The following is a 14,416-nucleotide window of genomic DNA, read 5'->3' on the forward strand; positions in this document are numbered from 1 at the left end:
AAACAAGCAATGAATATAACAAATAACAAATCTAATATTACAAAAATTAGATCTGGCGATGTTATTTTTAAGGATTCTCACCAAATTTGTAGTATCCTGAATAATCACTTTTCTTCAATTGGGGAAAATCTTGCAAGTAATATTCCTCCCGCAACAAGACACTTTTCTGAATTTTTAGGCCCACCAAATTCTAGTTCAATGTTTCTCGCTCCAACTTATAATCAGGAGATAATTAATTGTTTCTGATTTTAGTTCTAAAAAAAGTACAGGACATGATGACATCAATAATTTTCTTCTTAAGGGGGTAATATCGTCCATTGCGGATCCCCTAACTCATATATTTAATCTGTCACTTCTTAACGGCATTGTCCCCGAGAGCATGAAAATTGCAAAAGTCATTCCTTTGTTTAAAAAGGGTGATAAATTAGATGTTAATAATTACCGCTCAATTTCTTTGTTATCTACATTGTCGAAAATACTTGAAAATATTATTTATAAAAGAACTGTAAATTTTTTCAAATCAAATAATATTTTTTCGAATTCGCAATTTGGATTTAGGGAAAAGCATAGCACCACACATGCATTATTTAGTTTCATTGAAAAGCGGCACATTCAATTGATAAATCTTCTCATTTAATTGGTTTGTTCCTGGACTTCTTCAAGGCCTTCGACACCATTAATCATGATATTTTACTTAACAAATTACATCATTATGGAGTGCGTGGGAAGGCCTTGGAGTGGTTCAGGAGCTACCTCATGAATAGGAAGCAATATGTCTTTTTAAACGGTTGCAATTCTCAAATGAAAAAAAAAAATTGTGGAGTTCCCCAGGGTAGTCTTTTAGGCCCGATTTTGTTTATAGTTTATATTAATGATTTTTGTAGATCATCAGATGTTCTTTCTTTCATTCTCTTTGCGGACGACTCCAACTTATTTGTTTCACATAAAAATCATCTTCACCTTGCTAATATAATCAACTAGAAAATGTCACCGAATGGATAAGAGCAAATAAATTGTCACTAAATCTTCAAAAAACAAAATATATGTTGCTAAGCAACTCTATAAATACACTTCCTGTTGATATTATTTTTGATGGAACTCCCTTGGAAAATGTATCCCATATTAAGTTTCTTGGAATAACAGTCGATAATAAGCTCTCATGGAAATTTCACATAGATAACATATGTAAAACTATTTCATGCAACATTGGTATAATTAACAGGCTTCTGTGGACGCCCGTCGCACGCGAAGGGTTAAATTTTGTTTACCATTATCGTCCCTGCTGACACTATATTCATCCCTTATATTGCCTTATTTAAATTATGGAATTTTAGCGTGGGGTAATACACAACAAACACTCTTAGACAAATTACTCCTATTACAAAAGAAATCTCTACGTATTATATGTCACACGGCATATTTGTTTCATACTGACCCATTATTTTTTTTTAATAAAATATTGAAAATTAAAGACTCATATTTGCTTAATCTCGGTCAGTTTATGTATAACTATAACAACAACAACCTCCCAAATGTATTTAATTCAATGTTTTCAAAAAATCAATTCACAACTATCCAACAAGGCGATTGGGTGAATTTCATTTACCACTTTTAAGAACTTTGCGGGCTCAGAACGCATTTATATATAATGGACCGAAGTTATGGAACTCACTTCATAATGATATAACAAATGCAACATCTTTGATCTCTTTTAAGACTAAATTCAAATTATCTCTATTAAAACCTTACAATATACTCCCAAATTAAGTTTAATTCATCATCTCTGTCAAGTCATCATTATTACTTTCAAGACTACAATCAAAACATAAAATAATTATTATCCTTTTTTTATTAAAAAAAATCTGACACAAGTCCTTCTCCGATGTGCTCATTATTGAACCTCATACATTATTGTGTCTATCCTCTCCTCTATTTTCTCCTCTCCTGTCCGCTTAACCGCCTTCCTACCGGTTATTTGTTTACGGCATCAATCACATTTTTCGTGCATCATATTCTTTCCAGGTTATTTTATATACTTTTTCTCCTTTTATACACATCATTGAATCCAGTTTGCTTGAGTCCACGACGGCATGTGTTCTATCTACATACAGCAACACCCATCCATCTTCTCAGGGCATTCTCCCCCCCTTTTTTTCCTTCTCTTTTTCTGGGGGGGGGGGTGGGGTGGGGAAGGTTGGATATTTTTAGGACGGGTTGTTTTGTCCTTTATCTAACTGTATATTTTTGATAACTTTGTATTTATTTTGTGAGTATTTCCCTCTCAATTATTTATTTTTTTCTCATTTGATTATCTGTATTTATACTTTGCTTTTTTGTTATTTGTTGTGTTATCTATTTTTTGAGGGGCCCACATTGTACAAGCATTGCTTTTTAGTGGGTCCCTCCATTTCCATCTTAATTTAATTTCTATTGAAAAATAGTTTACTTATTTCTTTGCCTGTTCGCTGACGAGAGTGCCCGAAGCGAAGTGGACCGAGCTGAAGATTTAAGCTGAGGAGCAGGTTTTGGATTTTTTTTTCTGGAAAATACAAAGGAGCTAGAATTCCATCATGAGTACCACGAAGAAGATGATAGAACAGGGGTCGCAATATGACCAGATCCTGAGACATTGTAGAAGCAGCGGCACTCTGTTTGAGGACCCCTACTTTTCTGCAGTTGATGAAAGTATTTTTCTATACCCAGAAACCGCCAAGGCCATTTGTATGGAAGCGACCTAGGGACATTTGTGCGAATCCTCAGCTTTTCGTAGGTGGCACCAGTCGATTTGACGTTGAACAGGGACAACTAGGTGACTGTTGGTTTTTGGCTGCTACAGCTGGTCTCTCTCTGGATGATTACCTACTCCAGAAGGTCATTCCCCTTGACCAGAACTTTAACCTGGGAATCGTCAAGTTCCACTTCTGGCACTATGGCAAATGGATTACCATTGTCGTTGATGACAGGCTACCCATATACAACGACAAACTCGTCTTTGTGCACTCCAAGGATCAAAATGAGTTCTGGAGCGCCCTCCTGGTGAAGGCTTATGCCAAGCTCCATGGCTCCTACGAATGCTTGAAGGGTGGCAACGTTATCGAGGCCATGGAAGACTTCACAGGTGGAGTCTCTGAATCCATCGAGCTGAAACAGAACCCACCTAAGAATCTCTTCCGTCTTCTGAAAATAGCGTATGACAGGGATTCGAAGTTGGGCTGCTCCATCAATGCTAGACCAGGAGAAACTGAGGCCAAGGCAGGGCTTGGACTGATTGCTGGACATGCCTACACCATCACGGACGTTCAAAAGGCGAAATTTTCTTCAGGTAGGGAGGTGAGGTTGATCAGGATTCGCAACCCATGGGGTCAGGGCGAATGGGAGGGACCCTGGAGTGATAGATCTAATGAGTGGAGAAATATATCTCAACAGGAGCGTACTAGGCTTGGACTGGTCTTCAATGATGATGGGGAATTCTGGATGGAATTCAGTGACTTCATGAGGTATTATGATAGGGTTGACATATGTCACCTGGGTGCAGACACCATGACTGGCAAGAAAAAGAAGAAGTAGCAAGTTACCTCACATGAGGGCAAATGGCAAAGAGGATGCACAGCTGGAGGGTGCCGCAACTTTCCCGACACATTCTGGATCAATCCCCAGATTGAACTCGTTTTGGAGGAGGAAGATGACGAGGATGATTTTCGAGAAGGAGAGGATGATCCCGGACAAAAAGGGAAAGGTTCTACCTTCCTCGTCGCCCTCATGCAGAAGAACAGACGAGAGATGCGTAAGATGGGTGTTGACAACCTCACCTGTGGTTTCGCAATTCACCAGGTTGACGGCTCCTTTATTCCTCAGTTGGACTCCCAAAGGACCACTTCCTGTACAATGCATCTACAGCTCGATCACCAACATTCACCAACACTCGTGAGGTAAGCGGAAGATTCAAACTCCCACCAGGACGCTATGTGATCCTTCCTTCGACCTTTGAACCCAACCAAGAAGGCGACTTCCTCGGGCGTATCTTTTCCATGAAGGTGGCTAAGGGAGTGACTGTTAACCAACAGTCTAGCATGGATATTAAACCTCAGCAGCCACTTCCAGCTCAGGATGAGGCGCAGACTGCCAAATTCCGAGAGTTCTTCAAGAAGCTCACAGGGGATGATATGGAAGTGGACGCCTGGGAACTGCAGGATATCTTAAACGCAGCCCTCAAACGAGTGTTCAATGAGCTACAGGGTGGTGGATTCAGCCTGGAATGTTGCAAGAGTATGGTTGCTCTTACCGATGATGATCAATCTGGCAAACTTGGATTTGAAGAGTTCAGGGAACTTTGGCAGAACATCAGTGCTTGGAAGGATGTTTTTAAGAAGTATGATGCTGACAACTCTGGAACATTCAATGGATATGAAAAGAGGAGTGCACTCACATCGTTTGGATTCAAACTGAGTAACGAAACTTTCAGTGCTCTGATTTTGCGTTATGCTGATAAGTAGGGAATGATTTCATTTGACTCCTTCATCGGTGCTGCTGTTACATATAAGAAGAATTGTAAGAGCAATTACATTCATTTATTTAGTTATTTCCTCTTTAAGGATAGCCAAGAATGATAAAGAACATTCCAGAATATGTTTGTAAAAGCTTTTGTTCTGCAGGTCTCTTGCCTATTTAAAGGCCAAGGAGTTTTATTTTTGAATAGGGAAAAGCAAACAATAGATTCCTCAGGCAGTGGAAGAGAACAATAGGATTCCAGTGGTAGTGGACATGAACAATAGAATTAGCTATGTTGTTGATTTCACTGAGGTCATTTAAGAATGTTTTAGAAATGTAGAATGTTTTGTAAAGACAATACTAGAACCTTCCATAATAGTGAATACTATATAGAAGCCTCTAGAATAGTGAATACTAGAATAATCTAGAATAGCTGAAATGTGCATATAAAAGCTGCAGTTTCTACAAGGACTTCATCACATCACTTCATCAGATCAGAACACATCAGATCAGAACTCAGAGTTTCACGCCAGACTTTATGTCAGAGCGGAGTTTATTTCCACCTGGAATATTTATCTTCTGTGGAATAATTTACCCGCCATCGATGAACTGTTTGCAGTTATTTTGAGAGAGGAATTCTCAGTTCTCATCGAGATCATCAACATCATCAACCTGATTAATGAACGCTTTTCAACCCATGGATTGCTGGATTTGACTGTTAATCATCATCAACATCGTCTTCGCGGACATTTCAACTCGTCACAGTGACTCTCATTATTCATCGTGCTTCAACATCAGTTTCATCATCGCCATCATTGTGAATTTTCGCAAACCAAGTGGGATTTTATTTGGATTTACTATTATAACCCTGGATAGTACATCGGACACTTCAAGAGATTGATGTGAGATCATTGTTTGGTTTTATTTTTTGTTTAAGTACATGATTTATTTCCTATAATAAAAAAAAAAGGAAATTCAAACAAAATTTCTGATTGTTATTTGATGCAGTATCGTAACATATAATTTTGGGGGCTTGTCCGGGAAACGAAAACCAAATTTTTACAACAAGCCAATCTGAAACTAAAACTAGTTTTTCCAGACGAAAGTCAGTTTGAAACAAAAGTCAATTTGAATTGAAAACATTTTGGAAATTTTTGGAAAGTTCTAGAATATACTGTACTGTATTATTACTTGGTTGTATTGCTGTATATTCCACCATGGCTACAATTGATGTTGAAGAATTTCTTGCAATGACAGAATTGTCATATGATAATTTGAAGTCACTGAAGAAAGATGATTTGATAACAGTTTGTGATCATTTGGATATATCTCTAGCCACAGGTTTAAAGAAGGCAGAGATAATTGACTTGTTAGCTAGTCACATGAAGCTTACAGAGGAGCCTGAAACTTCTATCAATATGTCAGAGGATGTTCAGATCCAACTGGCAAACATTGAATTGGAAAAAGAGAGAATCAGAGAAAACATTCAATTGGAGGAAATAAAAATCAAAGAAAACCTTGAAAAGGAGGAAATGAAAATGAGAGAAAACATAGAAATGGAGAAAATGAGATTGGAATACCAGTTAGCGTATGACAGGGATTCGCAGTTGGGCTGCTCCATCAATGCTAGACCAGGAGAAACTGAGGCCAAGGCAGGGCTTGGACTGATTGCTGGACATGCCTACACCATCACGGACGTTCAAAAGGCGAAATTTTCTTCAGGTAGGGAGGTGAGGTTGATCAGGATTCGCAACCCATGGGGTAAGGGCGAATGGGAGGGACCCTGGAGTGATAGATCTAATGAGTGGAGAAATATATCTCAACAGGAGCGTACTAGGCTTGGACTGGTCTTCAATGATGATGGGGAATTCTGGATGGAATTCAGTGACTTCATGAGGTATTATGATAGGGTTGACATATGTCACCTGGGTGCAGACACCATGACTGGCAAGAAAAAGAAGAAGTAGCAAGTTACCTCACATGAGGGCAAATGGCAAAGAGGATGCACAGCTGGAGGGTGCCGCAACTTTCCCGACACATTCTGGATCAATCCCCAGATTGAACTCGTTTTGGAGGAGGAAGATGACGAGGATGATTTTGGAGAAGGAGAGGATGATCCCGGACAAAAAGGGAAAGGTTCTACCTTCCTCGTCGCCCTCATGCAGAAGAACAGACGAGAGATGCGTAAGATGGGTGTTGACAACCTCACCTGTGGTTTCGCAATTTACCTGGTTGACGGCTCCTTTAATGCCTCAGTTGGACTCCCAAAGGACCACTTCCTGTACAATGCATCTACAGCTCGATCACCAACATTCACCAACACTCGTGAGGTAAGCGGAAGATTCAAACTCCCACCAGGACGCTATGTGATCCTTCCTTCGACCTTTGAACCCAACCAAGAAGGCGACTTCCTCGTGCGTATCTTTTCCATGAAGGTGGCTAAGGAAGTGACTGTTAACCAACAGTCTAGCATGGATATTAAACCTCAGCAGCCACTTCCAGCTCAGGATGAGGCGCAGACTGCCAAATTCCGAGAGTTCTTCAAGAAGCTCACAGGGGATAATATGGAAGTGGACGCCTGGGAACTGCAGGAGATCTTAAACGCAGCCCTCAAACGAGTGTTCAATGAGCTACAGGATGGTGGATTCAGCCTGGAATCTTGCAAGAGTATGGTTGCTCTTACCGATGATGATCGATCTGGCAAACTTGGATTTGAAGAGTTCAGGAAACTTTGGCAGAACATCAGTGCTTGGAAGGATGTTTTTAAGAAGTATGATGCTGACAACTCTGGAACATTCAATGGATATGAATTGAGGAGTGCACTCACATCGTTTGGATTCAAACTGAGTAACGAAACTTTCAGTGCTCTGATTTTGCGTTATGCTGATAAGTAGGGAATGATTTCATTTGACTCCTTCATCGGTGCTGCTGTTACATATAAGAAGAATTGTAAGAACAATTACATTCATTTATTTAGTTATTTCCTCTTTAAGGATAGCCAAGAATGATAAAGAACATTCCAGAATATGTTTGTAAAAGCTTTTGTTCTGCAGGTCTCTTGCCTATTTAAAGGCCAAGGAGTTTTATTTTTGAATAGGGAAAAGCAAACAATAGATTCCTCAGACAGTGGAAGAGAACAATAGGATTCCAGTGGTAGTGGACATGAACAATAGAATTAGCTATGTTGTTGATTTCACTGAGGTCATTTAAGAATGTTTTAGAAATGTAGAATGTTTTGTAAAGACAATACTAGAACCTTCCATAATAGTGAATACTATATAGAAGCCTCTAGAATAGTGAATACTAGAATAATCTAGAATAGCTGAAATGTACATATAAAAGCTGCAGTTTCTACAAGGACTTCATCACATCACTTCATCAGATCAGATCACATCAGATCAGAACTCAGAGTTTCACGCCAGACTTTATGTCAGAGCGGAGTTTATTTCCACCTGGAATATTTATCTTCTGTGGAATAATTTACCCGCCATCAATGAACTGTTTGCAGTTATTTTGAGAGAGGAATTCTCAGTTCTCATCGAGATCATCAACATCATCAACCTGATTAATGAACGCTTTTCAACCCATGGATTGCTGGATTTGACTGTTAATCATCATCAACATCGTCTTCGCGGACATTTCAACTCGTTACAGTGACTCTCATTATTCATCGTGCTTCAACATCAGTTTCATCATCGCCATCATTGTGAATTTTCGCCAACCAAGTGAGATTTTATTTGGATTTACTATTATAACCCTGGATTGTACATCGGACACTTCAAGAGACTGATGTGAGATCATTGTTTGGTTTTATTTTTTGTTTAAGTACATGATTTATTTTCTATAATAAAAAAAAAAGGAAATTAAAACAAAATTGATGATTGTTATTTGTTGCAGTATCGTAACATATAATTTTGGGGGCTTGTCCGGGAAACGAAAACCAAATTTTTACAACAAGCCAATCTGAAACTAAAACTAGTTTTTCCAGACGAAAGTCAGTTTGAAACAAAAGTCAATTTGAATTGAAAACATTTTGGAAATTTTTGGAAAGTTCTAGAATATACTGTACTGTATTATTACTTGGTTGTATTGCTGTATATTCCACCATGGCTACAATTGATGTTGAAGAATTTCTTGCAATGACAGAATTGTCATATGATCATTTGAAGTCACTGAAGAAAGATGATTTGATAACAGTTTGTGATCATTTGGGTGTATCTCTAGCCACATGTTTAAAGAAGGCAGAGATAATTGACTTGTTAGCTAGTCACATGAAGCTTACAGAGGAGCCTGAAACTTCTATCAATATGTCAGAGGATGTTCAGATCCAACTGGCAAACATTGAATTGGAAAAAGAGAGAATCAGAGAAAACATTCAATTGGAGGAAATAAAAATCAAAGAAAACCTTGAAAAGGAGGAAATGAAAATGAGAGAAAACATAGAAATTGAGAAAATGAGATTGGAATACCAGTTAGCGTATGACAGGGATTCGCAGTTGGGCTGCTCCATTAATGCTAGACCAGGAGAAACTGAGGCCAAGGCAGGGCTTGGACTGATTGCTGGACATGCCTACACCAACACGGACGTTCAAAAGGCGAAATTTTCTTCAGGTAGGGAGGTGAGGTTGATCAGGATTCGCAACCCATGGGGTAAGGGCGAATGGGAGGGACCCTGGAGTGATGGATCTAATGAGTGGAGAAATATATCTCAACAGGAGCGTACTAGGCTTGGACTGGTCTTCAATGATGATGGGGAATTCTGGATGGAATTCAGTGACTTCATGAGGTATTATGATAGGGTTGACATATGTCACCTGGGTGCAGACACCATGACTGGCAAGAAAAAGAAGAAGTAGCAAGTTACCTCACATGAGGGCAAATGGCAAAAAGGATGCACAGCTGGAGGGTGCCGCAACTTTCCCGACACATTCTGGATCAATCCCCAGATTGAACTCGTTTTGGAGTCGGAAGATGACGAGGATGATTTTCGAGAAGGAGAGGATGATCCCGGACAAAAAGGGAAATGTTCTACCTTCCTCGTCGCCCTCATACAGAAGAACAGACGAGAGATGCGTAAGATGGGTGTTGACAACCTCACCTGTGGTTTCGCAATTTACCAGGTTGACGGCTCCTTTAATGCCTCAGTTGGACTCCCAAAGGACCACTTCCTTTACAATGCATCTACAGCTCGATCACCAACATTCACCAACACTCGTGAGGTAAGCGGAAGATTCAAACTCCCACCAGGACGCTATGTGATCCTTCCTTCGACCTTTGAACCCAACCAAGAAGGCGACTTCCTCGTGCGTATCTTTTCCATAAAGGTGGCTAAGGGAGTGACTGTTAACCAACAGTCTAGCATGGATATTAAACCTCAGCAGCCACTTCCAGCTCAGGATGAGGCGCAGACTGCCAAATTCCGAGAGTTCTTCAAGAAGCTCACAGGGGATGATATGAAAGTGGACGCCTGGGAACTGCAGGAGATCTTAAACGCAGCCCTCAAACGAGTGTTCAATGAGCTACAGGGTGGTGGATTCAGCCTGGAATCTTGCAAGAGTATGGTTGCTCTTACCGATGATGATCGATCTGGCAAACTTGGATTTGAAGAGTTCAGGGAACTTTGGCAGAACATCAGTGCTTGGAAGGATGTTTTTAAGAAGTATGATGCTGACAACTCTGGAACATTCAATGGATATGAATTGAGGAGTGCACTCACATCGCTTGGATTCAAACTGAGTAACGAAACTTTCAGTGCTCTGATTTTGCGTTATGCTGATAAGAAGGGAATGATTTCATTTGACTCCTTCATCGGTGCTGCTGTTACATATAAGAAGAATTGTAAGAGCAATTACATTCATTTATTTAGTTATTTCCTCTTTAAGGATAGCCAAGAATGATAAAGAACATTCCAGAATATGTTTGTAAAAGCTTTTGTTCTGCAGGTCTCTTGCCTATTTAAAGGCCAAGGAGTTTTATTTTTGAATAGGGAAAAGCAAACAATAGATTCCTCAGGCAGTGGAAGAGAACAATAGGATTCCAGTGGTAGTGGACATGAACAATAGAATTAGCTATGTTGTTGATTTCACTGAGGTCATTTAAGAATGTTTTAGAAATGTAGAATGTTTTGTAAAGACAATACTAGAACCTTCCATAATAGTGAATACTATATAGAAGCCTCTAGAATAGTGAATACTAGAATAATCTAGACTAGCTGAAATGTGCATATAAAAGCTGCAGTTTCTACAAGGACTTCATCACATCATATCAGATCACTTCATCAGATCAGATCACATCAGATCAGAACTCGAGTTTCACGCCAGACTTTATGTCAGAGCGGAGTTTATTTCCACCTGGAATAGAACTGTTTGCAGTTATTTTGAGAGAGGAATTCTCAGTTCTCATCGAGATCATCAACACCATCAACCTGATTAATGAACGCTTTTCAACCCATGGATTGCTGGATTTGACTGTTAATCATCATCAACATCGTCTTCGCGGACATTTCAACTCGTTACAGTGACTCTCATTATTCATCGTGCTTCAACATCAGTTTCATCATCGCCATCATTGTGAATTTTCGCAAACCAAGTGGGATTTTATTTGGATTTACTATTATAACCCTGGATTGTACATCGGACACTTTAAGAGACTGATGTGAGATAATTGTTTGGTTTTATTTTTTGTTTAAGTACATGATTTATTTCCTATAATAAAAAAAAAGGAAATTCAAACAAAATTTCTGATTGTTATTTGTTGCAGTATCGTAACAAATAATTTTGGGGGCTTGTCCGGGAAACGAAAACCAAATTTTTACAACAAGCCAATCTGAAACTAAAACTAGTTTTCCCAGACGAAAGTCAGTTTGAAACAAAAGTCAATTTGAATTGAAAACATTTTGGAAATTTTTGGAAAGTTCTAGAATATACTGTACTGTATTATTACTTGGTTGTATTGCTGTATATTCCACCATGGCTACAATTGATGTTGAAGAATTTCTTGCAATGACAGAATTGTCATATGATCATTTGAAGTCACTGAAGAAAGATGATTTGATAACAGTTTGTGATCATTTGGGTGTATCTCTAGCCACAGGTTTAAAGAAGGCAGAGATAATTGACTTGTTAGCTAGTCACATGAAGCTTACAGAGGAGCCTGAAACTTCTATCAATATGTCAGAGGATGTTCAGATCCAACTGGCAAACATTGAACTGGAAAAAGAGAGAATCAGAGAAAACATTCAATTGGAGGAAATAAAAATCAAAGAAAACCTTGAAAATGAGGAATTGAAAATGAGAGAAAACATAGAAATGGAGAAAATGAGATTGGAATACCAGTTAAAGTTGAAAGAAATGAAGTAAGCTCATGCAAATACTAATACTAACTCTGTTAAGGATAAATCTCCCCAAGGCTTTGATGTGGCGAAAAACATTCGCCTCGTGCCAAAATTTGATGAAGAGGGAGTTGATAGATATTTTGTGTCATTTGAAAAAGTGGCCAAGAGACTTAATTGGCCCGAGGAATACTGGACTCTTCTCCTCCAAAGTGTTTTTGTTGGAAAGGCTGCAAAAGTCTATTCTTTGCTCTATGAAATGCAATCATGTGACTATGCTACAGTGAAAGAAACAATTCTCAATGCATATGAATTGGTACCAGAAGCGTACAGACATAAATTTAGGAACATGCAAAGACAATCAGGCCAGACGTATGTTGAATTTGCTAGGGAACAAGAGATGATGTTCGATAAGTGGTATAGATCAGTGAAAGTTGACAAAGATTTTGTTCACCTTAGGGAAGTTGTCCTCCTAGAAGAATTCAAAAAGAGTCTTCCTTTTGGCATTAAATCTCACTTAGATGACCATAGAGTTACTGAAGTCAGTAAAGCAGCCATAGTAGCTGATGAATTTGAGGTCACACATAAAGGTAGTGGAGATAGGCCTCCTTTCAAGAATTATTGGAAAAAGGAAGGTAAAGGGTCATTTGAATCCCACAATAAACCTGGTGAGGGAAAATATGCTAGCAAGGACAAAGACACTAACAAGAATCAGGCTAGTGGGGGCACAGAATCAACCAAAAGGTCTGAGAGTCGTAGTTCCAAAGTTTGTACTCATTGTCATAAATCGGGACATTTGAAAGAATCATGTTGGAAGTTGGTTGGAATGCCAACCAAAGCTAAGAAAGACATGGGTTTTGTCAAGCAAACAAGTGTTCCCTCGATGGAGTTTGTCCCATCAGAGCCCAATCGAGATGTTGAGAGTGTTTCTCTGGTATTTGCTGATAAAGTCAAGCAGGTTGATGAAACCTTTAGAAGTTTTCTGTATGATGGTGAAGTATCCCCTTGTTCGACTGGTGCTGCTGGTAGGTCAGTGGTGATCCTTAGGGATACAGGGGCTGCACAGTCCCTGATGGTGCCAGGGGATTTGGCTCTTCCTCCGGAGAGTTCAGAGAATGCCAAAGTCTTAATTCAAGGTATTGGCCCAAATTTCATGTCGGTTCCTTTGCATAAGGTCGACTTAAAGTGTGACCTAGTTAGGGGTCCTGTGACTGTTGGTGTCGTTCCAGAATTACCCATGGAAGGTGTTGATTTCTTGTTAGGTAACGACTTGGCTGGAGATAGAGTTGTTGCATCTCCAGTGGTTTCGGAGAAACCCGTTGAGGTAGCTGAAACTGAATTGTTGCAGGAAGATTTTCCAGGGATTTTCCCGGATTGTGTTGTTACTAGGTCTCAGACTCGTAGAGCTGAAAAGGATGATGCGGAATCTGCTGATGTAGAGGAGAGTACTGATGTCTGGTTAGCTGAAACCTTTTTCAAGGATTTGAATGGGGATAGTGTTGAAGGCTCTGTTGCTAACAATGATAGTTTGTTTAGTAAATCCTCCCTTGTACAGGCACAACATGCAAACCCAGAATTAAAAAGCTTGTCACAGAAAGCATGTTCTGAGGCTGAGGCTGATAAGGTTCGTGAGTGCTTTTATGTCAAAGATGACATTTTGATGAGGAAGTGGAGACCTCCCCGGAGACCAGCTGATTAAGATTGGTGTATAATTCACCAGGTAGTAGTTCCTCCCTGTTACCGCACAGATATTCTGAAAATGGCTCATGATTTACCTATGGCAGGTCATGTCGGTATTCGGAAGACAGAAGATAGAATTATGAGGCATTTCTATTGGCCTAAGATGCACAAAGATGTTGTGCATTTCTGTAAGACATGTCATACATGTCAGATTATTGGTAAGGCACAGCCTTCTATCAAGCCTGCTCCATTAATACCCATCCCTGCATTTGATGAACCTTTTACTAGGGTTCTTGTTGATTGTGTTGGACCCTTACCCAAAACGAGGTCGGGTCACAGATTTCTCCTGACGATTATGGACTTGTCTACACGGTTTCCAGAGGCGATACCTTCGAGGAGTATCACTGCAAAGACAGTGGTGCAGGCGTTAGTGCAGTTTAGGCCTGCCTAAGGAAATTATTCTGACCAAGGGTCAAATTTCATGTCAGGAATATTTCAGCAAGTTATGAAGGAGTTGGGAATAAAGCAGATCAAGTCATCTGCTTATCACCCACAGTCCCAAGGAGCGTTAGAACGCTATCATCAGACCTTGAAGACCATGATTAGGGCTTATTGTGAAGACTGTCCCGATGACTGGGATAAAGGGATCTCATTCCTGTTTGCAACTAGGGATTCCCCTAATGAGTCCACGAGTTTCAGTCCATTTGAATTGGTCTATGGTCATTAGGTTAGGGGTCCCCTAAAGCTTATCAAAGAGAGGTTTATGGTTCAGGATGATGATGTAAACCTTCTAGACTATGTGTCAAAGTTTAGAGAAAGGCTCTCAAAAGCTTGTGATGTGGCTAAGAAACACTTGAAAGAGTCGCAGGGAAAAATGAAAGCTCAAGCTGACAAAAATGCAAAAGAGCGAAGTTTCAA

At 39.6% G+C, this 14,416-nt stretch overlaps 2 protein-coding genes across 2 annotated transcripts; both read left to right on the forward strand.

The window, feature by feature from the left end:
- The first annotated feature begins 2,473 nt into the window (after positions 1-2,473).
- Positions 2,474-7,496, forward strand: LOC129267279 (calpain-9-like). Its single transcript, XM_064103255.1, is given in 4 exon segments — positions 2,474-2,690; positions 2,692-3,844; positions 3,847-4,548; positions 5,830-7,496. Coding segments are annotated over 4 exon segments (3,642 nt in total). The 5' UTR covers positions 2,474-2,570.
- Positions 7,497-8,594: 1,098 nt separating this feature from the next.
- Positions 8,595-11,846, forward strand: LOC135154989 (calpain-2 catalytic subunit-like). The gene is given in 2 exon segments (XM_064103256.1): positions 8,595-10,326; positions 11,581-11,846. Coding segments are annotated over 2 exon segments (1,998 nt in total).
- The last annotated feature ends 2,570 nt before the right edge of the window (positions 11,847-14,416 follow it).

Source organism: Lytechinus pictus, chromosome 8 (assembly GCF_037042905.1).
Source record: "Lytechinus pictus isolate F3 Inbred chromosome 8, Lp3.0, whole genome shotgun sequence".
Lineage (NCBI taxonomy): Eukaryota > Metazoa > Echinodermata > Echinoidea > Temnopleuroida > Toxopneustidae > Lytechinus > Lytechinus pictus.